Source organism: Alternaria viburni (genome assembly GCF_023758015.1).
Source record: "Alternaria viburni strain BMP 2772 chromosome Unknown scaffold_44, whole genome shotgun sequence".
Taxonomy (NCBI): Eukaryota; Fungi; Ascomycota; class Dothideomycetes; order Pleosporales; family Pleosporaceae; genus Alternaria; species Alternaria viburni.
Window position 1 is genome coordinate 62,090 of NW_026055813.1, and position 27,439 is coordinate 89,528.

Here is a 27,439-nt window from a genome sequence, read left to right on the forward strand (position 1 = left end):
CCAGACTCCGATGGCTGGGCATTTAAGTCTTCTAGAAGGCTACTAAACTTACGAGGAGCTTATTTGAAGGCCAACGTACAGCCAGCCATAACCTTAGGAGCACTTCCGACGTGTCTTTGGTATTGACACGGCTGACCTTCCATGCTACTCACAGCTGTGCCGACATAGCCTTCTCGTCATCCACCGGCATCTATCGTTTCGTGGACGTTGATGGTGAAGATGCATCTCGCCACGAGATCTTGGTCCGATGAATATGCTAGCATATGACGACCGAAATCGAGTATGGCATGTGCATGTTTGGTATACCAGTAGTGACGCTACTCTAGATGTACCTCGCGCAGTACATATATCGAGTTCCTCTCCCTGCATTAATACTGTCATCTCAAAGCCTTTCAAGACATTAAATCTTCTACGATTGACTCGAAATAACACTTCCATCGCTTCCCGACACCTGTACTTCCTAATCCACAATGGCTCCCCGTGCTGTGCACTTCATCCGCCACGCCGAAGGCTACCACAACGCGGAACACAACGAGAAGATCCCCGACCCCGACCTCACACCGAAAGGCAAACAACAATGCAAAAACCTTTCGGAAACGTTTCCATTCTTCGACCGCATCGACCTAGTTTGCGCAAGTCCCATCCGCCGCACCATCCAAACGGCACTCATCAGCATGGAGCCATGGTTGCAATCTGGGAAGCGCAACATCCTCGCTCTTCCCCTGGCCCAAGAAGCTACATCTGAGCCCGCCAACACACCAAGCGATGTAAAGCGACTTCAGAAGGAATTCGGCGATGTCTGCGACTTCCACAGGTGCCTGGACACCTACACAGACTTCAATACCAAGGAGGGCATGTGGGCACCAGACGGCGGCTCACTGAAGGCGCGCGCCTTGGAACTCCGCCGCTTCTTACGCGACCGCGACGAAGAGGAGATCGTCGTGGTATCGCATGGCGACTTCCTGCATTACGTATCTGGAGATCTAGATGAGAATGATTGTCAGACGCATGGTGATTGGCAGAACACGGAAATGAGGAGTTATCGCTTCTTTCCGGTTGATCATGAGGATGCGCTGTTGCAAGAGACGGATGAGAGTGTGAAGTTGAGGAATGCGAGTGCGCCTGGGCAGGCGATGGGATCGGCTAAGGAGGGCACGCCGTGAGATGCGATTTGACGGAGCGACGATGAGATTGTGCAGTTTAGCGAGCTTTTTCTGGAATGAAAATCATTTTGACAATATGCGCCTCATTGACAGAATCACATTGAGATGGCATGAGTGAAAGATGGATGTCGAAGCGCTGATGCTGAGAAAGACGAATGTTCGTTCCATGCGCAGCTACCCCACAGCGCGGAGACGGCGAAACTTGCTACTTCCAGCGGCGCTAGGCCCGGGCGCGCCTTCCACGAACGCGTGCCATCGCGGTCTTGCAACATCACCTTTGTACTGCTCCACGTCCTGATAATATAAGATGGAGTCCTTCGCTATGAAGACCGTATCGCATCTTCTACATGTTCCCCAACATAGCCGACATCCTCGATTCCGCACCCATTACGCCCCGCACCTCCGCACCAGGGACTCCTGCATCGGAGACAATGGCTAGCGACACAATCACACACATCGTGCTCTTCAAATACCGCCAAGATATATCATGGATGGATCTAGAAAGCCACTTCAAGTCCTTCATGGCCCTACAACACAAGTCGCTGAATTCTAACACCGGCAAGCCGCTCATACAGTCGCTGAAAGCCGGCAAAAACAGATCGTGGGAACCTTTCTCCAAAGGCATGACACATGGTTTCGTGTTAGAGTTTGCAAACCAGGAAGACTTGGACTATTATCTCACCACTGAGCCTGTTCACAAGGCCTTCTCCAAAGCCGCGAAGCCGCTGATCGAGGATAGCTTAGTCGTCGATATCAAAGACGGGGTGCTGTTCGGTTCCACGGCTGAACATCCGTCGGCGAAAGGAGATGGGGTCAGGAAGGGTACATGCCATTGCGAAAGTGTAAATTGGACCGCGAAGCTCGAAAATGCGGAGCACGTGCTTTGCCATTGCTCAACATGCCAGAAGCTTGGTGGTGGACCGTACTCCTGCAATCAGATCATACCGAAAGAAGAATTGCAGATCGTCTCCGGCGAGGAAAATATCAGGCAGTATCGGTACAAAGGTGCTAGTGGTACGTTCATCTTGTGTCGGTGAAGGAAGAAAGTCTGACTGGGTGCAGGCAAGTTCGTGCGATGCTACTTTTGCAAAGTTTGCACGAGCCATATTTATCATCATCAAGATGTTATGCCGGACAAGATCATCGTGCGCACTTTGTTACTGGAAGGCGGTGAGGACATGCCAGCCACAGCCGAGATCTTTGGTGAGGGAAGGTTGGCCTGGGTGCAAGAGCTCTCGAAACAAATTTAAGCGCGTGTTCTGGAGATGCAAGGAATGTGATGATTCAGAAAGGGATATAAGCGTGAGGGCCAAGGATGCTGCCTAATGTGGCACAGCTACTTCATCATTCAAAACGAACAGCACCTCACTACTCGATATCTAATTGGAATCCCGAGTGCGAAACGCATCTTTGACGGTGCATCGTTGATCTCGCCACTGGATGGAGTCGCAGCGACATGTCTCATCTACTCGATCTGCCAACAGAGCTTCTCATTGAGATCCTGTCTTCTTGCTCTTGCGCCGACATAAAGAGACTATGCGAGACATGCAGCTCGCTATACGACGTCGGTGTATGTGAGCATCCATCAACTTTCATATAGCGACTGACGACAAGTAGATGCCAGAATTGTACCGCAACATTGACTTGAGCTCACATAACGCTCCTATCGACTGTACGCCTGTTTATCCCGGGCCTCATCGGGTGCCACCCGACTTTACATACAGAAGGTGGGGACGCCTCGACTTGGACGTATTTGAGAAGCAGCTGCAATTTACCCGAACTTTGCAGCACGATCCGGGGCTCGGTAAGCACGCGCATGTGCTATGCTGGACAATCTTCAATTTATTTGAATGCGATGAGACGGCTTGGGAAGACGGAGAAGAAGAAAGTTTGGAGCACGAAATGAAGCGCTTGACGGATAAATACCCAGGGTCCGAAGATCTTCATATTGACGGACATGGAAGCTACGGTACGCAGATACGTTACTTGAGGTGCTGATGCTGACTATGTTAGGCTCTCTTTGGCGCACTTTCCGTAGCCTTGATAACGTCTCCGAGATTGACCTTTGCTTCACGCAGTAAGTGTTTTGCTGTTTAACGATGATTGTTTACTGACTTTTAAAGGTCATGCGATCCTCTACTACTGCCTTTGATATGCTTTCCTAAAGCTACTTCGGTGCGCTTGAGTGGCTGGGTACGACGCAACGTTGTCAATTGCTTCTTTCAGGAGTATGCCCGCCAGCTCAAAGCACTTGAGTTACACAACCTGTTCCAGTCTGACGAGTTTGACCCGCCTTATCCAATGTTTATTGCCGTCCAAGACATGGTAGACTATTTGCAGGAACACGAGGAAGATGAACGCACCGCCCTAGACAACCAGTACATGATGGGACTGCTAGATCCTTACCTTGGAAATTTTACTGCTCTCACTTCTTTGTGTATTGTTACCATCGGCAATTCCTTTACGAATGTTTGGTACGATACAGAACTGGGCGATCGACAATACTCTGAATGGGCGCGTTTCTTGCGATCCGTTCGGCAAACCCTACGTTCTCTCTCGTTCAAGCAGGGTTACAATCGAAATGAGTACGACTCACCAAGAGGAATTCGACCACCGCTCCCTCATTATTTGTATCGGCCAATGGATATCCTATTCCGACAATGGATCCTGCCCGTTCTATTGGAAGCTCCATGGCCTCATGTGAAGCAGATGGAGATCAGAGGCGTTGGGAGGCATGTGGAAAGTTGGGTTTCGGATCATACACCGACAGAGCTGGAGTTAGCCGAACCAGGTCTTCAGCTTGATTTGATATCGCAACAGTCACAAGATGGTCGTGCGGAAATCAGGAAAACCCTCGCACGTATGGCTTTTCCGTATGAGAAGAGAGAAGAGCTCTGGAGACTATTGCCTGAAGGAGCCAGACTTATCGTTGAAGAAGAGCAGGAAAGAGATTACGAAGAGCTGCACTGAAACATTGAGAGCATCAAGTACATTCTCGTAGTGGGGTGGTCGGAAACAGTTTCTAGAATCTAGGGGGCTTGCAAGTTCAATACCAAAAAATGATCAGCCGTAAGTCAAACAGTCGTATCGCCAATGGTGTCACGAAATACCAGGTGCTCCACAATATCTTCACCTGCAGCGCGCGGCTAAACTCCCACATAATGTGGGGCCTCAACCCCATTAGACCATTCCGAACCAAATCCTTCCTCGGCCTTCTCGCCCAGAGACCACCAGGATGCGCAAACACGTTGAATACCCGCGACCTTGGAAATGCTGGTTGATGTTCCTCATTCGTGGAGTGAACAGCCACCGAAGGGGCGGGCCGTGGGTATTCGAGCCGCGGCTCCACTTCATATGTAGGTACGAGTAATGTGAATACAGCGAGCGGCATGCATGTTGTATAGAGCATGCGGCATCCCGACATTTGCCTCCTGGATACTATCTGATGTGTAGATCTACAATGAATCCTTCGGCTCGATGTGGCGTGGGTGATTATTCATTTATCAAGATGGGTCGATGAGCTTGTTCGTGTAGCGCCAACACGTTCACTCTCTTTCACCAGCTCTCCTTTCGCTATGTCTGCGCGCAGGTTTCTGTTGTTTCTAGCTGCGAACGCTATCGGCGCTCTTGGAAGTCCGGTTGCTTTCCGGGATGTCGCACCTGCCGCCGCCACAGTCTCTACGAACTCGCCTGCCGGAGTTGCGCTTTTCCCGAACGAGGCAGTCCAATTGACCAACAACGCCCTGAATGCGGCTGCTCACCAGACGAGTGAGATTGATGTAGTTTCACTTTTTGGCTTCGACAATGAGGAGGATACGACGCATGGAATCAGCAGCGGTCAATGCAAAGTCTTTCCAGGCGATTCCGACTACCCGGAAGAGAGCGTATGGTCAGTCTTCGACAGCCTACTCGGAGGAGCGCTCATCAAGACCACTCCCATCGCTTCGCCATGCTACAAGGACTCGGCCTGGAATGACTATGATGAGGCGAAATGCGCAGACATCTCTGCTAGATTCACGACATCCGATCTCCACACAAGCGACCCGACCTCGATGATGTGGCCGCTCTTCCAGGGCCGCACGTGCATGCCTACCGGCGACCCTAGTGGCACCTGTACGCTAGGTGGCTATGCATCTTATTCGATCAATGTCGAGAATGTTGCTCAGGTGCAGCTTGGTGTCAACTTTGCTCGCAATATGAACCTTAGGTTGACTGTCAAAAACACTGGGCACGACTACATTGGAAAGTCGTCTGGCGCGGGTGCTCTCAATATTTGGACACACAATCTCAAGGACATCAGGTTCATTGAGAAGTACGATTCGGATGAGTACAGCGGCCCGGCGTTCAAGGCTGGCGCCGGTGTGCAAGGGTTTGAGATCCTGGAGGCTGCCCGCGATCACGATGTGACCGTCATGGCTGGTATCTGTGAAGTAAGTTATCGTGGTACACTATATGTCGGAGGCGCAACTACTAATCCTAGACGTAGACTGTTGGATGGAGTGGTGGTTATGTCACCGGAGGTGGCCACTCACCTCTCGCATCCATCTACGGCATGGCCGCTGACCAAGTTCTCGCGTTTGAAGTCGTCACCGCCGATGGGCGCTTCGTAACCGCCTCGGACTCCAGCAACTCCGATCTCTTTTGGGCTCTTCGCGGAGGAGGCGGCGGAACGTTTGGTGTCGTGACTTCAGTCATCGCCAAAGCCCATCCGAGAATACACGTTACCAAGTCTGTCTTCTCTTTTCAGGCCCCAGTCAACGACTCTGCCAACTTCTGGAAGGGCATCAACGCTTACATGAAGCGGTTTCCTGAGTTCACCAACGCTGGCACCTATTCGTACTTCTGGATCTGGAACTACGGTGCGACGCTCGACTTCCAGATGACACCCTTCTTTGCGCCAAACCACACTATCGAATCCTTCAATGCGCTTACGAAGGACTTCTTCGCCGACCTGAAGTCTTTCAACATCTCAGTAACTCCCAACACGACTTACCACGACGACTTTTACTCTGCCAACAAAGGCTCATGGGGCGCGGATACGCTCGGTGTGACCACCATTCGTCAAGCTACCCGTCTCTTCCCCAAGAGCCTTTGGGCAACCGAAGAGAAATTCAGCTCTTTCTACACCACTATCAAGGACACAGTGATGAACGGCCACACAGTCGGTGGTTACCACATGGCTCCAGGTAACCCTTTCAAGGTTGACAATGCTGTTAATGAGGCCTGGCGCAACACCCAGTCTTTCTTGATCACCGCAAACATGGTTCCAGAGAACGCGACGCCGGCTCAATTGAAGGAAGCGTCCGACTACCTAACGTACGACATCATGGACTCGTGGCGTGCAGTCGCTCCGGCGTCCGAAGGTGGCGGCGTCTATCTCAACGAGGCGGATATCCAAGAGCCAAATTGGCAAACCGACTTCTACGGCGCGAAGAACTACCCCAAGCTTCTCGCGATCAAGAAGAAGTGGGACCCCAAGGGCGTCTTCTACGCGACGACGGCTGTTGGCAGCGAGGACTGGGAAATCAGGGACGGCGAGCAGGGGACTCAAACTCAGAACGGACGATTATGCCGTGTCTAATTTCGCGGCTTGTCGTGTTTCGGCGTGATTATGGATAGTGCTGCGCTTTCATGTTGTATACACATACACCCCCCGGTTCAAGTGCCTAGCGTCCGTTTCAGTCAGCGAATGAGCAGCCCTGGAGAGTGAAAAACTTATTGAAAAGCAATGGCCAGCGAAGATTCTGGAGTCATCATGCGCTGTGACCGAAATGCTATGCGTCCTTTTGGCATTGTGCTTACTATCCAACGAGTCACGACCTCTTTGCTCGTGGTGGTCTGTCTTGGGGCTCAGAAGTTGTGGGAGACCTTGTTGACGTTGCACGTCTTCAAACATTGTAGCTTAGACAATTCAATGACATGATGCCGCGCGTTGAAAGAAAGGAACTAATCGTCTATTCAGATCGCATCTTGCGTGCCCGATCACGATGTTGATACTCGCCCCCTGAGAACGCGTTCGTGCTTTCCCCGCCCACTAGCGCAAAACACAGACGCGTCGCAACAAGACGTCATAAGGATGGGGTGATCGCAATGCCGCCCTTTCTCATTTATCTCTACTATTTTCCTCTGAAACTGCGCTTTTGCCACCTCATTGCGCTCCAAAGACTGTCGCCATTTTTGGTTGTTGGAATATAATCACATCAGGATCGCGCAGTTCCAACATGGCGTATATGAACCCATACCCGATGCCGACTTTGGAGAACCCAACTGCGTCTTACCCGCCCATGTCGAATCAATCTATGTCAAACCAACCTATGCCAAACCAACATATGCCGAACCAGCCTATGCCGCACCCGCCTATGTCGCACCCGCCTACGTCGAACCAACCTATGTCGTACCCGCCTCCTATGCCGCACACGATTATCTCGAATGCGCCTATGCCAAACCCGGCTGTGTTAAACCCGACTACCTCGAACCCAACTCTGTTTAACCCGAGCATGCAAATCATCGATGATGACGAATCAGATTTTGAGCTTGAGAATAGGCCTGTGACGGAGAGTTGCGATGTTTTACGGTATGTGATTTTTCATTTAGTAACAATGTGCGCGTTGCGTATTTCGAGGCCGCCATAAACATCTCTGATCCTCCATGATCTGCGTATAGTGTCTGATTTGTATGCAGGCGTAAGATACGCACCTTGATTGATAATGGCGAAATGAAAGTGGGCGAGTTCCAAAAGGCAGTTGGCATCACTCCCAATGCGTACTCGCGATTTATGAGCCAGCATGGGAAGGAGAAGGGAGTTGAGTCTTCTGTATATCCGGCAGCGTACGCGTTCTTCCAGCAGCGCGAGATGGCAGGCATCAAGACGACCGCGAATAAGAAGGCGAAGAAGAATGAAGGAGACGCGGCGAAGGATAGTGTACCTAGTGTCGATGATGTCGAGCTGGATTTCGAGAAAGAAGATAAAGTACCCGTATACGGTAAGCTTTGGTTCCTTTACGATGTGATGTAGTCTCGTACTGACACGCTGATAGATACATGCGACGACGTCCGCAAGAAGATCAACGCACACCTCAAGAAACCCGGCGTAGCCCAGGCTGCATTCCTTCGTGCAGCCTCAGCGTCCTTCCACAACCCATCCAAGACCCTGAACGCGCGCCAACTCTCTGCTTTTCGCAGCAAGAAAGGGGCATTGAACGGCAACACATCCGGCATCTATTATGGTTCGTACGTCTACTTTGAGAAGCTACGCATCAAAGAAGGGAAGCCCAAGAGCAAGAAGAGGCAGGAGATGGAGGAGATACATGCCAAGGATGGCGGGATCGACACAAAACATATGCAGGACCGACTTACTACCCGGGAGGGTGACCATTGGCACCATGATGCTTATGGGAGGACGATTCTCAACGGGGAGATTCTTGAGTAGAGGTTGGGCGAGTGCCCTTTGCCTTGTAATATATGTGTTCGATATGTCGTGGTAATAGAGTGGTATGTACAAGTGACGTCCAATGTGTGTGGATATCTGATGGACCCAACGCCATAAACGCCGATGCTTGATTGTGTGAAGCCGCCGAAGTAGTGTAAAGCGCTCATAGTGTGGCTGCTGCCTCAACAGCTCCAGCCAGCTTGAACGTCTTCGGACTCGAGAAGACGATTTCGACGGGGTATTTCCATTCCATAAACTTGGCCCATCCTGCACAGATGTTAGCTACCTGCCATCTATCCGGTCATCTAACCTTGAAGATGACGTGCCCCAGTATGCGGCCTTCCTGCCAAAGTATTTCCCCAGGTATGGCACCATGACCATTGTCAACAACAGCTCCAATTGTTGCAGCGACTCTTTCCACTCCCGGTCCGCATCTGACATGTATTCTTCCTCGTCGGCTGAGGAGCTTGTTGCCGAGGATGGTAACGAATCGATCTCGTCGTTGGAGGATGGCTCGATGAAGCTCTCGCTATTGCTCAGGGACATGACGGCGGTGACGTTGAATCGTTGACAGGAGAGGGTTGTGGATGTATGACTGGATCGGCGGACTACCGTAGCAGCATTGGCGATAGTGACGGGATCGCGACGGCTATGGCAGAGGCGCGTTCGGTGAATGGTGTCGGAGCGCTCCAGCCAATGAGCGGAGGTGGGGCTTAGCGGCAGTTATCACGTGATGCAAATCTTGGCACTCAGCGTTCGACTCACACATGTGTTGCGGCGAACTTTAGGGTGACCGCCTGCCCAACTCTTCGACTCACCACGCCTACATATCACTACGTACTCCGAATCGATACCAAAACGTTACCAGAATCCTCTGAACATCGAAAACACGACTGCAACCGCAATCATGGCTGATTCTGTACGTCACAGCCCCACGTTCGCTTTCGAAATATCCTGTGCCTTGAAAGTGGGCTTGCTGCATGCCAGCTGCCTAGCTGGGACTTATTTCTACTTCCCTACAAAGAGCGACATACTAACGGACACCTACACAGGCCGATCTCCCTGACCGCAAACCCCGCAAGTCGGTCCAATTTTCCGAAGGTGCTACGATTGTCGACAGCAACGGCGACGTTACCGAATCACTAGAGATGAACGGCGACAAGGACTCCGCTGAGGGCCACGCAGCGAGTGCTGGTAAGATGGACCACACACTGGAAATACATCAGTCGCTGACAAGCGGGGCTACAGGCGACGACAAAGAGGTCGAGGAGGTCACCGACATGTTCGCTGATCTCGCAAAGAAGGTGAGGCGCAAAGGCTTGTGCGACCATCAATATCTTTCTGACAAATGCAATAGAAGAAGAAGAAGTCCTCCAAGAAGAAGGAAGGCGAAGAAGAGGACGGCGCAGAGGGCGACTTCGCCGCGCTGAAGAAGAAGAAGAAGTCCAGCAAGAAGAAGGTCGAGGACGACTTCGAGGCCAAGCTCGCTGCCGCCGGCGGTGACAAGCCCGAAGGCGAGGAGGAGGTCGCTGCTCCCGAACCCGAAGTACAAGAAGGCGACATGATGAAGGGCACCGGCATCTGGGAACACAACTCGACGACCCCCATCTCGTACAACCTCCTCCTGAACCGCTTCTTCACGCTCCTCCACGCACAACATCCCGACCTCGCCAGCTCGGGCACAAAGAGCTACAAGATCCCGCCCCCACAGTGCATGCGCGAAGGAAACAAGAAGACCGTCTTCGCCAACCTTGCCGAGATTTGCAAGCGTATGAAGCGTTCCGACGAGCACGTTGCTCAGTTCCTGTTTGCCGAATTGGGTACGAGCGGTTCGTTCGCCGACCAGAAGCGCCTGGTCATCAAGGGTCGTTTCCAGCAAAAGCAACTCGAGAACGTCCTCCGACGATACATTGTCGAATACGTTACCTGCAAGACCTGCCGTTCGCCCGATACCGATCTCTCCAAGGGTGAGAACCGTCTCAACTTCGTCACTTGCAACAGCTGCGGATCGAGACGTTCGGTACAGGCCATCAAGACTGGTTTCTCGGCCCAGATCGGAAAGAGGCGGAGAATGGTGGGTTAGAGGGATTGATGTTATGCGCTTTACGATGTTCAATGTTATGCATGGCTTGGGCTGGGGATTCTCGATCAGCGGGCGCTACGGCTGTTGCTGTTATGACGCTTTTCGGCGGTATGAACGGTCATGATGATTCAAAGCAATGTCTGTGGAAGGTTCATGTACATTGAGATGAGTCAAAAGATACAGTCTAATAGACGTAGAAGAGAACTTGCTCAGTACGTGCGTAATGACTGACAGGTCCTGTACGCGCTGGCAAATAAGATGCAGACTAGCATGTGAGATGTCGTGGGCGCTTAAGTCGGTCGCAAGTGGACCCTGATAGCTACGGTGCCTCCCGGAGCTCCCCTGCATCGTGGACGCATGCGAACATGTTTGTTTCTGGCCAACTCGAATCTCTTGATCCAAAATAGCTGCTCACGCATGAACGACTTTATGCTATTCTCTTACTCACCCGTGGCACAGGCTTGGCGCGTAGTCGAGGGCGAGGACGCGGGGCGCTGATTCGGCGGCTCGAGAGACCCCGCTAGCCAGCAGCTGCGCGCTGGAGGCTGAGCAGCTTGACCAAGGAGACACCAACGGGGCGCGCGGTTAAAACGTCTATACTGCTTATGGTGCTGATGCTTCCGTAGACTAATCTAATCCCTTCTCCGCTCCTCTCTTCCCTCCTACATTGCGCGTGTGGTTGCTGCTAACATCCCCTTACCTTGTTCTGAGACCCAACCGCAGTCGCGTCAACTCGTCGCCTTAGGATAGCAAGCTTGACTATGTCGGGATATCAAGGAACTCCACCACCGGGCGGGAACTACTACCCTCGTGAGTCGCATGTCGCAGTGTATGTGGAAGTAAACTGACGAGAAGTAGCACCCCCAGGTACATCTACACCATCTACATTCGTCCCGTCATATACCGAACGCTCCTTCTCCAGCCTCACAACACCACAACACCGCTCCTCCTGAACAGCCTTCTGACACATACTAGACCAACAGGGCCAGCAGCAGTACTATGCGCCTCCGCCAGGCGGCCAGTCCTACCCTCCACCACCCACATCCCCTCCCGCACACCAACAGCAGCAACAACACTACCCACCTCCGCCAGGTGGAAATGCCGCTCCACAACAACACTATGCGCCTCCGCCTGAGCAACAGCAATATGCGCCGCCACCCGAGCAACAGCACTTCCCGCCCCCAGGCCAAGCGCAGTCGCCGCCCCCGCCTTTCCAGCAGCAGCAGCAGCAGCAGCAACAGCAGCCACAGCAACAGCCACAGCAACCGATGAGCCCCGGCTTTGGTGGTTTCCCTGGTGGAAGCCCAAGTGCGACACCGTCAGGATACCCTGCTGAGAAGACTGGTCATCCCGGCATGGGCCATCAGTCGCAGATGAGCCAGCAGAGCATACCCCAGCAACCGCAGTACGTAGGCGCGGGAGCACACACAGCGCCCGCAAGTGCCTCAGCAGACGACGTGGGAACTTTCAATGGAGGAAGCTACCGCGTGAGCCACAGGGACACAAACTCTATTCTCACCGTGCAGTTAGCCATTGGGTGTCCTTTTACTGCTAAACCTGGTGAGTCTTCCAATACAAGATCTGTACTTCGCTCCTATAAGGAGTGGAAGATGCAAAGAACGAATGACTAACACAACCCCAGGCGCAATGATAGCAATGTCCCACACCATGACGCTAAAAGGCAACCTGAAGTTCTCGCTGAAGAAAGCCCTCATGGGCGGCGACATGTCCAAATCCACATACACGGGTCCCGGTGAACTTCTGCTTGCTCCCCCTTCAATCGGCGACATCACAATCATCAAGCTCGGGGGAAAGGAGACATGGTCGGTGGGCCGCGACGCGTTCCTGGCTTGCACACAGGGCATTGTGACAGAGTACAAGAGTCAGGGAATCGGCAAAGCCATGTTCAGTGGTGAGGGACTGTTCGTGTACAAGATTAGTGGGACGGGTGTGCTTTGGGTGACGAGTTTTGGCGCGATTATCAGGAAGGATGTAAGTTTCCATTCATCCATCTCCATGCCAGATGAACGAAGTGCTAACGCGACCGACTTTTCTAGCTCGCTGCCAACGAAAAATACATCATCGATAACGGTCACCTCGTCGCGTGGAACTGTAAATACGTCCTCGAGCGTGTTGCAAGCGGAGGTATCATCAGTAACATGACGGCGGGTGAGGGCCTTGTCTGCAAATTCACAGGACCGGGCACTGTGTTCATGCAGACAAGGAATGCGGCGGCGTTTGGGCAGTGGTTGGCCGCGAATGCTGCTGCGCCGTAAAGTCGCATGTCAAACACGATGTATGAAGATATGGGATAGTTGAGTTCAATCAAGAATCAGAACAATCGATACCACCTACCTACCATCTACTACAATCTCAAGCCACAGGACTAAACAACACCCCCAACCCACTCCCCCCCTTACTTCGGCGCCTCCAGATTCTGCACCCCCTCCACCCTCTGCACAACCCCAAATCTCTTCCTCCCCTGATCAAACACGGCATAAACCCCCTTCAACCACGTATCGCCCAGAATATCAAATTCGCTCTTGCCCCTCGACTGAATCCCACCATACTGCATCCCACCCCCACACTTCGCGAACCCAAAATCTTCCTTTTGCACTTCAAACACTTTATCGCCGACCGCCAGGGCTAACGTAGGTAAATCCGCAACTTTAGTCCCTAAGGGGAAAACCCACCCCTGATGCGCTTTATCGAATACCGCACCAGGAATCGTACTGTATATTTTCTCGCAGAGCGTGTCGTCCAGCAGCGCCAGTGTAGTTCCTGTGTCTGCAATCGCCGTGTTTCCAGGTGGTCGTTGGATGGTTTCGCCGTTTAGCACGGCGGTAGGCGAGGGGAACTGCTAGAACCCGCGTGAAGAGTCGATGGGGACGTAGTGGGGTTCTGAGACGCCGCAGCGGGACAGGACGGTCTCGTCGATGTAGCCGAATGTGTAGAAGGATTCTCCGTGATCGGCGTCGGTGGTGTCGCGCCAGGAGCCGAGGTAGCAGGTGAATAGTTCGCTGGAGGTGGGGATGTCGGATTGGGAGATCATCTGGGTGGGGGGATGTTAGCGGTGTGTTGGCGAGGAAATGAGAAAGGACGACAGGATCAAAGAAAGAGTGTTGGCAAACATAGGGAAGAGGACTGACCGATTCAACAGGCGTAGCCACTTTCTTCGGCTTGACAGTATTGATATGTCCGAATCCTAGACCTAACAGCCCGTCTCCTGCGCCGGAAGTAAACTGCGGACTGAGTTTGTTGGCGAGTTCAATTGCTTGGTTCTCGATGCATAGGCCGCCGAGGGTCACGTTGTCTGTGCCCACGATGCCGGAGGCCGTTGAGCCTGTACATCACGATCAGCGAAGAGGTCATTATGTGGTAAGGCTGGATGATTAGTCAAGAAGAAACTCACCATCCCCATACCTGATCCTCCAACTCGCACCCTCAACCTTCTTGAACGTCTCACTAGCCTTTGCATCAAAGACGTTATGTTTCGTCTTTCCATTCACCGCCGCCTTCTTCGTCGCAGGATCCAGCAAGGTAGACTATACCTACATCGCAACGTGAATCAGCATCTCCACCTCCTTGGCAAAGCCACTTGGGAAGCGGAGAATATACCCAAAGATCACTGCTCCCCGTATCAAAATGCAAATTCATCACCTGCGGCGGGCTACCAATCTCCACGGGACAAATATACAACGCATCATTCTGCTGATCTTCCGCTTTGACCTCGCCCGGTTTGCCCTCCTCTTCAATTTTCCTCAGAACAGGTTTGGTTTCCTTCTTAGCCGCGGGCTTGAACAGGTTCTTTACGGATTTGGTGGCGACGTCGAGGACTTGGAAGGGACCCTCCGTGGTGGGCGCGAAGTCGTATTTGCGGAGGAGGGAGGCGTAGGATTTTAGGCCGGCGCGCTCGCAGGATGGGTTGGGGAGGATGGATATGCGTTTTAGGTTTGACATTCTTGGGAGTGGAGGTGGGTGGGCGGAAGGTTTGGGGGGTTTGGATTGTGGTGAGGAAAGAGAGATATATGGTAAGAAGGTGGTATATAGGTTGGTCAAGATGAGTCGCTTTCAGGGCGTAGCAATAGTATTAGGGTTGTTTTGAGGGACGAGGAGCAGATGGAGAAGCGGGTGATGACAGTTGTAGCCATGCGCCAAACACCTGCCGGTCTCACAATGCGCAGCAGGAACGTGCGGTGGACCACGACCAGCTCTTGCTCACAACCCTTCCTATACATTCCTTCCCAACTACAGTGTCTATGCTTAATCAAAAGTAGTCTTCTTGCCCTGCGACTCAACAATAGCTTGACTCGCCCTTTGAGTACTCATATGAGCAGCACCACTCTTGATATTCCTCGGGTCGACCTTCCGCTTGCCACCCCGGCCGCCATTGCTCTCCCCAAAGTCTTGCCTGCCTCCTCTTTGGCTTCCTCCTCCCCTGCCAAAGCCCCTCTCGCGACCTGCATTCTCTCCATCCGCACCCTCCTTCTCATGGCCAAATCGCTTGTGATACCTCGTATGGTTGTCTTCGGCGAATTCGCGACGCAACTCTCTGCCCATGAGCTTGTTGACTAGCCATTTCCTTTGCTTTACGGGCTTGCTAGTGTCGACCTCGCTATCACTCTCGTCCTTGTCCTTCTTGTTCTTGAACGCAGATGGGTCTTTGAAGACGAAGCCCTTGACCGCTGCTGTCGCAGCTTCCACGTCCCTGAAAGTAACCCAGGCAAAGCCCTTGCATTTGCCAGAATCTTCAAACGTTGCCATGTGTATATTATCGATTCTTCCACATGGTGCGTAGTGGTTCTTGAGATCCTCTTGGGTGACGTCGAAGGAGAGGTTGCCAACGAACACGCGCTTATTGGGAGGGTTCTTTGGTTTCGCATCCCTGGCTCCACGTCCATTATCCTGAGTCTCCTCCGTCTTGGGCTTGTCTGGCCGCCCATCGAAGCTCTTTGCATTCTTTATCAGCAACGCGCGGTTATCCATCTTCATCTCCGTCAGGGCAATCGCCGAGTACATCGACAACTCAGTAGAGAAGTCGACGTATGCGAAACCCTTGTTCATTGGCTTCGTAGTCCAACTCGGGGGCGGCGGCCTCGTGGGAGGGGGCATGTGGATGCGTGTGATTTGGTCGTCGGGGATTTCGGTATTGTCGGTCAAGAACTTTCGTAGCGACTCCTTCGTGGCAGACCATGGCAGGTTGCCAATCCATACACCGTATTCCGAGCGCTTCGCGGCATTCTCCCTGTCTTCAGCTGACTTTGCGTCCGTCTTCCCATCCGTCTTCGCGACCGATGCTTCTCCGTCTGCGTCGGCGGCGGGTGTCGGGTTCAGCTTGGCTTTCTTCGCTTTACGAGCGGCTTTCTTGGAGGCAGGTTCGGGGAGGTTGACATCGATCTCGAGTTCTTCGGGCAACGCTTCGCGCTTGCGCTTCTTTGCTGGTGTCTCGGCTGCGTCGCTGTCGGACTCTGCAGCTTCAGCCTTTATCTCGGCCCTCGCGCGCTTCTTTTCTTTCTTTTCCTTTTTGTCCTTTTTCTCCTTCTTGTCGCGACGCTCCTTCTTGGAGACAATGGCAATCTCTCCCGCCGAGGACATCTCTGTATCTGACGACATTGTAGCGCGGGTGATGTTGCGTATCGATACTTTGCGGCTCGAACTTTTTTCTGGGGCACTTTTCGCTAGCATGGCCGCGCTAGAAGACCCTGGCTTAGTCATGCTCCGCCCGCAAACCATCAAGATCTAGGGCATGAGTTGCTGGTTAATCGGATTTCGCATTCGTCACATTGTTAAAAGAAGCGTATTCAAGAAAACTACCATTGATTTACTACACATATAGAAGACATGAAAGGAAAGATCAAATTGAGCCAAGTAGGAGAGCCGTAACCGAGCCAGAGGCAATGAAGCACCCTACTCACATGTCCCGTCGAGGTGTAGCGAAGCGCGCTCCAGCGCCTTCTCTGTGTAGGGAATGTTGTGTGATCGCGAAATCTCCCATTCCATTCCTTTTGACGCCCCCAGTACCCAGAAATTCGAACGCTTTGACACCAACCAGGAACACTTTGCCTACCTTTGTGCTCACGAAATATGGCAGCTTTCGCTGACGCCTATCGAACCACCTACTGCATCTCTTCGTCGCTGGCATCGAGGATGTCGTACTCCTCATCGGTCATGAAGCCATCGTCGGACATCAGGGCGACACTCTCAGCATCCTCAAAGAACTCGTCATCTGAAGCAACTGTGACAGTGCGTGCAACGGTGCTCTTCTCAGATGGAGAGGCTGGCTGAGCGGTGGTAGATGACTCGTAAGTGCTGGACTCGGGAGACTCCTTGTCAAGCTGAGGGAAGATCATGCCGGAAGCGATGGGCTCAGATGCAGACTGCTTCTCTTCAACTGGGAGTTCGGCAACTGGCTCTTCAGCCTTGACCTCCTCCTTGGGAGAAGCAACCGGCTCCTGCTTGATAGTAGCAAGGGCAGCCTCGTGTTCCTTGCGACGGTTCGCTTCCTCGTGCACCTTGCGGCGACCCTCCATGAGACGCTCCATGGCAGCCTTGCGTACACGCTGAACACGCTCCATCTTCTGCTGGTCCAGCTGTTGCTGCAGAGAGTGGTGCGCATCCTTCATCTTCTGCAGTTGCTGTTGCTGAGTGTGTTGCATCTGCTTCATCCGCTCAGCCCTGGCCTGTAGGAGGCGGTCGTACAGAGGGTTTGACCTAGGAGCCACCTCGAACGTGGTAGCTGAGCCCGAGGCAGTAGTAGGAACCTGGACTGGCATAGGGATAGCTGGCTGAGCAGCGACAGGCGAGGGCACAGCAACGACTGCAATGTCACACCATAGGCGATGGCCGAAGGGCATACCCTCGGGGGTCTTCAGGCGCCAGTAAGAGATGGCAGTACCCTCGCGCTGAGGTGCCTTCATGAGAACACGGAATTGGGCTTCCTCGCCAGCCTCAACAGTGTGGCCAAGCACGTTGCTCTCGCTAGCTTCAGCAAGCTCAACGTGGCTCAAAGGACGGGTGTTGTCGATGTTGAGCATGTTGTCACCACCAACGTGTCGGACGCTGCAGCCTCGTGGCCAAGCGTTGGGGCCAGGGTTGCGAAGGGTCCAAACCTGAACGAACTGGTGGCCTGCGCAGATCTTGGAGCCATCAATGATGGTGTCCCGGATGAAGTGCGCGTCGAGGCCCTCGGTAGCGGTCTCTGACCTAGGGATGGGAATAGCCTCGGTCTTGACTGGCGCCTTGACCTGAACAGGTACAGCAGGCTTTTCTTGCACCGGCTCTACAGAGTCGACGAGGAGATCACGAATGGCAATCTTCTCCTTCTTGGCCTGGGGCTCGGCCGAGGGCTTTACGTCGACAATGGTCTGGACTTGGGTCGCAGCATTGGTGGAAGGAGCGACTGGGGCAGTCTCGGTTGAGGTAGATCGCCTATCGCACATGCGGTCGCCGAGTCTAGCCATCGACTTACGCTGCTTGTCGTCGTTGAGTGTAGTAACGCTGACGCTGCGTACAGGCGTCTGGAACTTGATCAGCGGGTGGGTGTGGTTGTGTTTGTTGCTGGGATGGGCCTCGCAGTTCTGGCAGAAGTCGGTGTCGTGGCAAACAGCACACTTGTAGCGGACGCCGTCAATGTATGACAGGTTCTCCTTGTCCTTGCAGAGGGGACCGTCACAGTAGATACCGTAGTGGCGGTTTGCGCTGTTCAGAGGCTCTGCCAAAGGCTCGTAGATGGGAACAAAGCGATGACGGGGGTGGATGAACTTGGCGTTCTTGAGGCAGTCAGAGCAGTAGTCCCAGTCTGGGCAGTTCAAGCACTTGTGGCGGACACCGTAGATGAACTTGTCGCAGCCATCGCAGACGGCGTTGTGACGGACGTTCCTGCCAGAATTGCACAAGAAATCGGCCAGGGTAGGCAGGACAGTCTCGGACGTGGCGGGCTTGAAGGTGTGGCCAGGGTGGTGACCGTGCTTGTTGCTAACATGGCAGGTGAGGCAGAGGTCGTAGTCTTCGCAAGGAACGCAGGTAACGAATTCCTTCTCGGGGAGGACCTTGACGCAGCAGTTGCAGGTGCGGGTTGGCTCCTCTTCGTATGTGACAGACTGCTTCTCATCGGTAAAGGCACCTGGGATCTCCTGTTGTTGGGGCTCCTCGGCCTCGGCCTTGACCTTGGGTGCAATGCGCTGGGTGGTGCTGTTGACGACGCTGCCGTTCTTGACGAAACGCTTGACCATCCAGTGGCCGCTTCCGGGGCAGTGGATGCCGTTGTCTACGCAGGCCGGGCAGAGATCGTAATCACCACCGTCGCATACACTGCAGTGGAAGTGCTCGTCCTCCATGGGCTCGTTGCAGTTGTTGCAGTATACGACCCACGAAGTGCACGCGTTGCTCGGCTTGGGGCGGAATGCGAGACCGGAGTTGTAGTTCGCTGTTGCGAGGTTGTTGAAGAAGCCTGTACATTGCATTAGCCGATGATCGTGCGACATGGACATGTGGAATTGCTGCTTACTCTGACGAGCAGTGAAGGCCTGCGGTACGGGAGCCTCGCCGTCAGCATCTACTGTCGTTGGTGGCGATACAGGGCTGGTGCTCTCGGTGGGCTTGATTTCTGGCGAGCGGGCAATGACCGGAGAGACGGGAGCGCCGCCCAGTGGAGTGAGAGTCTCGGTGCTGACGGGGTGGGCAGTGGGCTGGTAGTGTCGGACCACATGGTTTGGCGCTGGTGTAGGTGCGGGCGCAGCCACAGGCTCTTCGCCGGGGACGGTGGCCCTCAGACGCAACTTGAGCTTCGCCTTTGCGGCGCGGAAGAGCGTCTTGTAGACCTGGGGCTTGTCCGCGTCAAGGGTGACATACGACGCGGCTGAGTCGGAATAACGCTCGAAGACGACCTGCTCGCCGGCTTCAAGCTGAAGAACACTGCGGAGCTAAACATCACATATCAAGTCAGCATCGTGGTTCCCGAGCGTGTTTGATCGTTATGTCCAGGCGGCCGATCCGATCGCCTAGACGTGACAACCTCGGTTTATAGAAAGTCACGAACCTTGTCGGGCAACACGTGAGCTCCGAGATCCTTCAGCGGCAGCTTGAACTTCTTCGTCTGGCCGCGGAACAGGACCTTGACGACGATGGGCGTGTCCAGAGTCACGGGGACGTTGTTAGTCGCCGCCATGATGGGCGAGTGAGGCTGGCGATGGGGGAGGAGTAATAGTCAGAGCGACTGCAGCTAGCTTGCCGCCGCTGTATTGAGACAAAGAGGTGCAGCAACTAGAGAGTTGTCGCTGTCGAGGTGGTTGATGGAGAGTTGAAGGCGGAGGTGGAGCAGGTGAGACGGCGGCGGAGCTGGAGGTGTAGGTAGTAGCTGCCTAGTGAGTGGGGTCAGTGCAGCGTTAGTGGACGCCGGGGGCGCGCCAACTCTATCGCAGGTACACCGGATTGCCAGTGCTCGCGTCGCAGAGGGCGAAAGGCTGATATTGGCGCCTGGGATCACTTTTCTTATGAACTGATGGTCCGACGGCCAACTCAATTATGTGTCAAGGCACTTCTTGATGCTTTTCCTCGTGTTTGAACTCCGGATCGGCTGATTCTTGTACTTCGAGTGGCCGAGTGGTTCGCTACCACACAAGGCTTCCAGACACGTCGTCAGCCGTGAGGAGCCGCAAGAATTCGCCCGATTACTATTGCCTTTACCCACTCAATGACTGCCTCCAAAGAGGCTATTGCTCGAGATGATGACGCCATGGTTCAGCCGCACGTGATACTGGAGCGCTCCCGTGCACCAGCTGATCACCGAGATAGCGGTTTCATTGCGATAAAGAGGGCGCTAGCGCAGCGCTCCCGAGCTGCTTGACGGTGGCGGAGAGCCACCGACGTGTCTTGTCTCGCCTCACTTGACGGTTTCGTGATGGAAGATTACACCGCAAGTACCTCAAGTATACATATGACGATGTCGCATTCCCACTATTCTTTGTGTGCAGCCGCTCCAATTCGCGGCGAAGAATGGCCGTTGCGAGGATTGTGGAATGAGGCGAAAATACCAACACAACTTGGCTTGTGCAGTTGTTTGCATAACGAGTATTGGCTGAAATAACACTTACATTCGGCAATTGCATGGTAAGCCAAGAAGAGGTTCGTAGGATGCAGACGGTTGTTGCATAAAAGATGAAGACGTCTCTGATCGGAAGGCATTCTTCAGCAGCGCCAGCGAATGGGTACAGTTGTTTTGCAACAAAGCCCAAGCACCAACTAAGCCATTCGTATTTTCCTGAGCTCGCTCTGGGATTGAGTTCCATAGGCCTTGGAATTCCGAATCGTTTCTCATTTTTGGGGTATCAAGTATAAGCCTCCACAAGCCTGTCCAGCACATCCATGACATCTCAACACCAATCCTGACTCCAACCCCATCCCTCTCACTTCCTCCCCTCAACCATAACAATATGATACCCCTCACTCGTCTTGACCTCCCCAATCTTCGGACTCGCCGTCGTACTCGGCTCCAACTCATACGCCACCTTTTCAAAATCCTGCATCAGACTGCCTCTAACCTTCCAGCCCAGACTGCCCCCTTGACGCGCCTTATCCTCACTCATTTCTCTGGCTACCTCGTCGAATTTCGCGCCGTTGCGCAGCTTCTCGAGAGCTTCTTCTTTTTTCGAGTGCTTTTCGCATAGGATGTGTCGCACGTTTATCGAGGTTGCGGGTTTGAGTTTGCCTTTTCCTCCGCCGCCTTCGGATTTGCTGCCGCTGTCGTCTTTGGCTTGGCCTTTGCCTTTATTTTTGGGTGCCATCGTGCTGTGAGAGGTGTGTAGTAGACTGTGAAGTCGAGCGCGTATTGGGTGGGAGGATTCGCGGATGCGGCTATTACGGCTGGCAAGGTCGCAATCGGGACGAGAATTAGTTGGTATCGAGGCTGGGATCGGTAGTTGGTAGACTGGAGTTCCAGACCTATCACCTCAAGGTATTTGCAGTATAGTAGAGTTATGCGCGTGAGGAACTTGGATTCGTGAAAGTGTACCAGAGCTTGGAGCTCTGATGCGGGGCCACTGGCGCGGCCAGATGCACCGAAGTGGGGTGAAGCCTGAGGCAACAAGGATTAACCTGGCACGATACGAGAGCGAAAGCATGATGCAGCGGATAAGATTATACAGTTCTTTCGTCGATGTTTTGAATTTATCTCGTGATTGTGCACATCAATCCTCATTCATGGAGTTGCCGAGCTCGCTCTACTTCCAGGCCAACTTCTCGCTGCGGAGCTGGACTACATAACATATTGACAGGCGTAGTTTCCTGTAGCTTCCCCAGGCGCTCTTGTTCTTCGTACAACATAGTACGGCACGGCGCGGCAATGTGGCATGGTTCTCATCCGAATAAGTATACAACCAGGGCTCCGATATCCTAGCTACTTCATCCATTGCCGTTGACGATTGCACGAGGCGCTGTGCCATTAATGCCGTTGTGCTCGCGCACCATGTCCATGAAGCTTTTCTTGGGTTTCGGCTTCTTCTCTGGCTCCTCGTCACTGCTGTCTACTAGATGGATACGTCTTCTTTTGCAATCGGAGCGCATATGGCAGAGCAGCGGCCGTAGGGTTTCAATCTTCTCGACTTCGGCGTAAAGCAGCGACTCTTCCACCCAGTACAGGCCCTCCATAGCAGAGAACTGATGCTTAGCTTCCTTGATGCTGTCCTGGATCTTGGCGTAGTCAAATTCTGGCGAGCCTTCCATTGGGAATCGGGTGTCCTGGGCTAACAGCGCAATATCATATTGGCGAAGTATGGCATCTCGTTGTGCACGGCTCACGGGAATGCGAGACCATTCAGAGTAAGGAGCGTCGAGATGCGCTAGATCGAGCTCGGGAAGACCAAGTATGCCGACAGCCTGGAACGAACAGATGTACTTCCGATTTGGGATGGCTTGCGAGTCACCGAGGTCCTCAGCATTTGCCAAGAACAACGGTAGGAAAATAGCAGATACACCAAGTTGCTCCCCTGCAAAATGAAGCGGTCGATTGGTGCCTAATTCGCAGGCGCGTCTCAAAGCTCGGGGGAGCCTGGAAATCCGGTCTTGACGTTCAAGCAGATCCTTCTGGCGTTTCGCTTCCTGGTCTGCTCGGCGTTGAGTTTCTTGTTCCTCTCGTATTCGTGCTGCTTCTGCTTCTGCTGCTTGACGCTGTGTCTCTGCTTCCGCTTCGGCCTTCTTCTTCGCTTGCTCGATCTCTTCAGCTTTGCGAGCCGCCTCCTCTGCTTCCTTCTGCTTCGCCTCGGCCTCAGCTGCAACTTCGGCGGCTTTGCGTTTCGCTTCTGCCTGTAGCTTGTGTTCCTCTTGACGACGTGCGCGCTCAACTTCTGGAGTTGCTATCCTTTCAGGCGGTACGGGCGTAGATTTGGCAGATGCTGTGGGCGTCCTCTTCACGCTGACATCGTCTGTTGATGCATCCGACATCTTTCTTTTCCTAATCTTGTCTTCAACGGTCTTGTATTTGATCTTGTTCTTGACAACCTTGCGTTCGTCCGGAGAGTCGATCTCGGGTGTCGGTTTGGCGCTGAGCGGTCTGCCTGGTTTTGTCCGAATCTTGACTGGCTGCTTAGTACCATGGTCCTCGTCGCTCTCGTCTGAGTGTGCCCGGTCCGGTCGTTTGGATTCATTATCGTCTGATCGCGCTTTCACCACCTTCTTGACAGGCTTCGCTTCTTCGCCTTCGCTGTAAGAACGCTGCTTGACCTTCCGGATGGGCGGTCGTACGTCTTCTTCGCTCTCCTCTTCTGATGAATCGTCGTCCACAACGCGCTTCCTTCTTTGGTCTTCTCTGGTAGCCTTTTCCTTTCCGGACATGAGTCGGCGAGATTTTTGTGGTGCAGCAGGCTCTGTCGTCGACTTTACCAGCTGCGCGCGTTTTGCGTTAGGACGTGGAGAAGACGACCGTTCTCTTCGCGGCGATGTCTTCCTCTTCATGCGGTTCGCCGGGGCGTTTGGAGCTTCTTTCTTGACTCTCCGCGGGCTCCGGTGTGTCGTTTGATATTCCTCACAAGCGCGCTTCAGCATATCCCTCTCTTCTTCCCACTTAGGACCATGCCGTTCCTCAGAAATCTCGTAATATGTCTTGTTGTCTTTGTTTCGGCGAGTGGGATTGAAGTTGTCTTGCTCGAGAAGTAGTTGTATGATCTTGAGGTATCCTCGTCCGATGGCAACTGTCATGGGTGTTTCTGGGTGCTTGGACGGGTCGGGATCTGCCTTGAGGCCACTCGCGAGGAGGATACTGAGGATGTCGTAGTGTCCACCTCTTGCTGCTGCAACGCCGCAGGTAATGTTCGGTTTGATGTTACTGTTGATCAGCTCTCCTACAGCGAGGATGTCACCATCGCCAGCCTTCTCGATCAGGGTTTCAACGTTAAACTCGTTGTACAGCAATCGCGATGCGGTCTTAGCCTGTTTCTGGGTGCGTTCGGGATCGTTGTTGGACGTGTCTGCCCGTCTTCTCATCGCCTCTCTAAGCTCCTTCTCAATCTCCTCTGCGTCGTCATCTTCCGGGTCCAGCACATCAATCGCACGCTGACCTTTCTTGTTGGAGTGGTGTGGATTGACCTGACCCTCGTTGAGCAGCAATTTGACGACATCCAAGTGCGAGTTCTCCACCGCATCGATAAGAGGAGTGTCTCGATCGTGGCTTTCGCAGTCTGTTCGGCAGCCTTTGCTAATCAGGTATCGAACGACAGGCGCCCAACCGTGCAGCGAGGCTTTTTGTAGCGGAGCGATACCGGCGTAATCAGGCTGATTCAGTTCGTCGGGCGCGTCTTCGAAGGCTTCCTTGACTGCATCCAGATCACCTCTTTCGCTTTCTCGAGCAAGACGCGTTGCGCCGAATCTGTCGACCTTCCGCTGGGGCATAGTGCGTGCAGGCGAAGTCAGCGCACGGTTGGTGGAGCGCTTCACCCGGGCGTGTTGGAGGTGCGGCGCAGACGTGGGCTGCGGTGATGTTGAATGATCTGAACTCGATCCTGACCAATGCTCTTCTGTTGACAGCGCGAGATTGGTTACCTCGCGGCGCTTGCGGCCTGCGATACCTGTGACGGCGGATTGAGTTGACTGCGAACGCTTGTGTGGGCGGCCAAAACCTGGCGTGCCAGGCGAATGGGGTGGGCGCGCGTCCTTCAAGCCCTCGGTCCTAGCTTTTTGTCGCGGTGGCTCGAAGGTCTTGGGGAAGGATTGATCGCGCTGCTTGCGCTTGCGGTTCTCGACAGTCGACGCGCTGCGGCCGCGAGTAGTAGCTTGTGTGGGAGAGAGGGCGGATCGGACGGGCGATTTGGCCGAGTCGTTTGGACTGGTGTCCTTGGTGTTTCGCGAGGCCGTGCGGCTGCTGGGTGAAGTAGGAACGGGGCTCTTCGCATCGCGCTCCGAGGCGTGTTTGGCGCCATTGACCTTGACGTGATTGCCGTTGCTCGACCGACGGAGGCCGTTGGGCTGGGCTGAATGCGCCCGTGACTCTTCCTTGATGGAGCGCAGCCGTGATGCATCGTCGTCGTCGTCTTCGACGCGCTCTGTCTTGATCATCTTGTTTTCTTCGGGGTGCTCGTCCCGTGACAGGACGACCGTCTCGGCCTCGGACTCGCCTTCAGCGTCCTGGTCTTCATCGTGAGCATGTTGGGACGGAAACGCGGCCGTCTTGGGTGCCGGGCGAGGCGACGGCGGGCTGTGCGGGCGGTCGTGGTGGAAGGACTTGGGGGCAGAGGGTGCGTTTAAGACCGGATCGGCATTACTGGTCATTACGCTGGGACAGGACACTCGAGTTCCTGCCTCATGCTGGCTTGCAGAGCAAGGGACGGAAGGAGCACAACGGAGGCCTCTGCAGGAGGGTGGGCGCGGGCGGCAACAACAACAGGGCGCTGGGCTGCTCGACGGGCTGCGATGGACGGCGCGGTCGGGGGTGGGTGATGAAGGCGCGTTGTGAGGTGTAGTGGAGGAGGAGCGACACGGAGAAGAGCTGAGAGGCTTGCCAGTAGCAGGCAGCGCTCCACCATTCACCGGCCTGCGCCAGCCATGGGGGGCATGGATCGTCAAGGCAACCCTGCACTCGCCTTTGTGCTGCTATCAAGCCATCGTCTATCGTGAACGGAACGTCAACAAGCGACGCGACATCACGATTACCGCGCCGTGTGGCCGTGACGTTTGCTGCTGCGTGGCTCGCTGTCTGTCAGTCGGCCTCTTCCACTCATAGGGAGCGCTGCGAGCTGCTGGTCCCGTGTTCCTCGTGGCTCGCCATCCCAGCCGAAACAGGACTCCCAAGGTTCCAAACCGCCGCTAACTCGGCCTTTGCCGCGTTATTTAGCCCTCATCATCTCCTGCGGGCCAGATTGTTTGGTCGCGAGAACCACGGAGAGATTGGCTTGGGCGACACGTGACTCGCCCGTCGAATAAGCGGTCAGCACCAGTCAGGGCTTCATCATTCTGCCGTCACAGCCCCCTACGCGTTCACTTTTCAATACGCCCGACATGGCCTCGCTATCGCGTTCGCTCTCAGCTATAGGCTGCCGCGTCGAGGACCTGCACCCTGTGGCTGTGCTGCGCATCTTCTACCTCGCTGCGTCTCTTCTTGTATCGCGGCACCATTCACCTCCACATGCAACCTCACTAACCAGTCCGGCTTACTAGATCCTCATCATTCAGGCTGTTCCTGCCCTGCGCTCGCGCTTTCTTGCTTATGGCTCCCGCGTCACCGGCGTGAGCGGGAGGAAGGAGCCACCCGTTCAGCAGTCGGTTCTCACTCGTACCCTCGACTACGCTGCGTCGCTACAAGTGCCCCACAACTACTTCACCCATTTCTACATCACGTCCGTGCTCTCCTCTCTGTTATGGGCATGGAGACTGCACGTGTGGGAATCAGGTAGGCAGCAACAGATCGTCTGGGCGCTCCTGCTGCTTCAAGGCCTGCGACGCATGCTCGAATCGTACGCATACACCTCGACGAGCAAGAGCCGGATGTGGTTCGCCCACTGGATTCTAGGTCTTCTCTTCTACCTCACGATAAACATGGCCATCTGGGTTGAGACACCCAGCAATGCGGCCGGCAACTGGGCATTTGTGCCGGGAGTGGTCACCGCGCAGATGCTGCAACACTCCTACCACAGCTACCTCTACCGCCTCCGCACCGAGAGCAACGGCTACCAGCTTCCCTCGCATACCGTATTCCCGAACCTACTCTGCCCGCACTATACCTGCGAGGTCGTCATCTACGCGCTATTATCGCTCATAGCAGCTCCTGAGGGCAGCTGGGTCAATTGGACACTGGTCTGCGCGACTACATTTGTCGCTACAAACTTAGGCGTGACGGCCGTCGGAACGAAGGAGTGGTACGTGGAGAAATTCGGTGCCGCCAAGGTAGGTCCGCGGAAGAGAATGGTCCCTGGTATCTGGTGAAGCGTGTTGCGTATAGAAGAGGGCATGCTGTTCGACTATTTCCAGAATGTCTGCACGGCATTCTGCCATACATGCTCGGTCGCATCACTTCGTGCCTTCATTTGCTGCAAGTGCAATCCTTCTCTGCTATCTTTACATCCCTCCAATACTCCTTCCCACCGCCTAAAGTGGTCTTCCGTAGTGATGACGACAGGCGGGACGAATTTGGTATTTCCCGCGCCGCCTACGCCCTTGTGCCCTCTGTGCGGGGTATCTTGCAGCGAGTAACCCCACCTTGGATGGTTGTTTAGAGCAAGTAACCACATTCAGCAGATCGTCCTGCACTGCATCGTGCGGTATCGTTGGTGGCTTGCTTACACA

At 54.1% G+C, this 27,439-nt stretch overlaps 13 protein-coding genes across 13 annotated transcripts; 7 read left to right on the forward strand and 6 right to left on the reverse strand.

The window, feature by feature from the left end:
- Positions 1-470: 470 nt before the first annotated feature.
- On the forward strand, positions 471-1,163 carry J4E79_011553 (uncharacterized protein; the record flags this gene model as incomplete). Its single annotated transcript, XM_049360382.1, has 1 exon — positions 471-1,163. The coding sequence occupies one exon, from the start codon at positions 471-473 to the stop codon at positions 1,161-1,163; it is 693 nt and encodes a 230-aa protein (XP_049205143.1).
- Positions 1,164-1,510: 347 nt separating this feature from the next.
- J4E79_011554 (uncharacterized protein) lies at positions 1,511-2,413 on the forward strand (the record flags this gene model as incomplete). The annotated part of the gene is made up of 2 exons (XM_049360383.1): positions 1,511-2,177; positions 2,286-2,413. 2 exons carry the CDS (start codon positions 1,511-1,513, stop codon positions 2,411-2,413), a joined length of 795 nt encoding a protein of 264 aa, XP_049205144.1.
- A 2,325-nt stretch (positions 2,414-4,738) lies between these two features.
- On the forward strand, positions 4,739-6,744 carry J4E79_011555 (uncharacterized protein; the record flags this gene model as incomplete). Its single annotated transcript, XM_049360384.1, has 2 exons — positions 4,739-5,593; positions 5,650-6,744. 2 exons carry the CDS (start codon positions 4,739-4,741, stop codon positions 6,742-6,744), a joined length of 1,950 nt encoding a protein of 649 aa, XP_049205145.1.
- A 640-nt stretch (positions 6,745-7,384) lies between these two features.
- J4E79_011556 (uncharacterized protein) lies at positions 7,385-8,592 on the forward strand (the record flags this gene model as incomplete). Its single annotated transcript, XM_049360385.1, has 3 exons — positions 7,385-7,737; positions 7,845-8,146; positions 8,201-8,592. The coding sequence occupies 3 exons, from the start codon at positions 7,385-7,387 to the stop codon at positions 8,590-8,592; spliced, it is 1,047 nt and encodes a 348-aa protein (XP_049205146.1).
- Positions 8,593-8,755: 163 nt separating this feature from the next.
- On the reverse strand, positions 8,756-9,138 carry J4E79_011557 (uncharacterized protein; the record flags this gene model as incomplete). The annotated part of the gene is made up of 2 exons (XM_049360386.1): positions 8,756-8,859; positions 8,919-9,138. 2 exons carry the CDS (start codon positions 9,136-9,138, stop codon positions 8,756-8,758), a joined length of 324 nt encoding a protein of 107 aa, XP_049205147.1.
- Positions 9,139-9,499: 361 nt separating this feature from the next.
- J4E79_011558 (uncharacterized protein) lies at positions 9,500-10,675 on the forward strand (the record flags this gene model as incomplete). The annotated part of the gene is made up of 4 exons (XM_049360387.1): positions 9,500-9,511; positions 9,645-9,786; positions 9,841-9,896; positions 9,950-10,675. The coding sequence occupies 4 exons, from the start codon at positions 9,500-9,502 to the stop codon at positions 10,673-10,675; spliced, it is 936 nt and encodes a 311-aa protein (XP_049205148.1).
- Positions 10,676-11,436: 761 nt separating this feature from the next.
- J4E79_011559 (uncharacterized protein) lies at positions 11,437-12,951 on the forward strand (the record flags this gene model as incomplete). The annotated part of the gene is made up of 4 exons (XM_049360388.1): positions 11,437-11,485; positions 11,651-12,235; positions 12,318-12,667; positions 12,733-12,951. 4 exons carry the CDS (start codon positions 11,437-11,439, stop codon positions 12,949-12,951), a joined length of 1,203 nt encoding a protein of 400 aa, XP_049205149.1.
- Positions 12,952-13,535: 584 nt separating this feature from the next.
- Positions 13,536-14,635, reverse strand: J4E79_011560 (uncharacterized protein; the record flags this gene model as incomplete). Its single annotated transcript, XM_049360389.1, has 4 exons — positions 13,536-13,727; positions 13,825-14,018; positions 14,088-14,220; positions 14,294-14,635. The coding sequence occupies 4 exons, from the start codon at positions 14,633-14,635 to the stop codon at positions 13,536-13,538; spliced, it is 861 nt and encodes a 286-aa protein (XP_049205150.1).
- Positions 14,636-14,938: 303 nt separating this feature from the next.
- J4E79_011561 (uncharacterized protein) lies at positions 14,939-16,288 on the reverse strand (the record flags this gene model as incomplete). Its single annotated transcript, XM_049360390.1, has 1 exon — positions 14,939-16,288. One exon carries the CDS (start codon positions 16,286-16,288, stop codon positions 14,939-14,941), a length of 1,350 nt encoding a protein of 449 aa, XP_049205151.1.
- Positions 16,289-16,791: 503 nt separating this feature from the next.
- J4E79_011562 (uncharacterized protein) lies at positions 16,792-19,841 on the reverse strand (the record flags this gene model as incomplete). The annotated part of the gene is made up of 3 exons (XM_049360391.1): positions 16,792-19,124; positions 19,182-19,596; positions 19,713-19,841. 3 exons carry the CDS (start codon positions 19,839-19,841, stop codon positions 16,792-16,794), a joined length of 2,877 nt encoding a protein of 958 aa, XP_049205152.1.
- Positions 19,842-21,078: 1,237 nt separating this feature from the next.
- Positions 21,079-21,456, reverse strand: PIN4 (Peptidyl-prolyl cis-trans isomerase pin4; the record flags this gene model as incomplete). The annotated part of the gene is made up of 1 exon (XM_049360392.1): positions 21,079-21,456. The coding sequence occupies one exon, from the start codon at positions 21,454-21,456 to the stop codon at positions 21,079-21,081; it is 378 nt and encodes a 125-aa protein (XP_049205153.1).
- Positions 21,457-22,072: 616 nt separating this feature from the next.
- J4E79_011564 (uncharacterized protein) lies at positions 22,073-25,429 on the reverse strand (the record flags this gene model as incomplete). The annotated part of the gene is made up of 1 exon (XM_049360393.1): positions 22,073-25,429. One exon carries the CDS (start codon positions 25,427-25,429, stop codon positions 22,073-22,075), a length of 3,357 nt encoding a protein of 1,118 aa, XP_049205154.1.
- Positions 25,430-26,155: 726 nt separating this feature from the next.
- J4E79_011565 (uncharacterized protein) lies at positions 26,156-27,079 on the forward strand (the record flags this gene model as incomplete). Its single annotated transcript, XM_049360394.1, has 2 exons — positions 26,156-26,257; positions 26,315-27,079. The coding sequence occupies 2 exons, from the start codon at positions 26,156-26,158 to the stop codon at positions 27,077-27,079; spliced, it is 867 nt and encodes a 288-aa protein (XP_049205155.1).
- Positions 27,080-27,439: the final 360 nt, after the last annotated feature.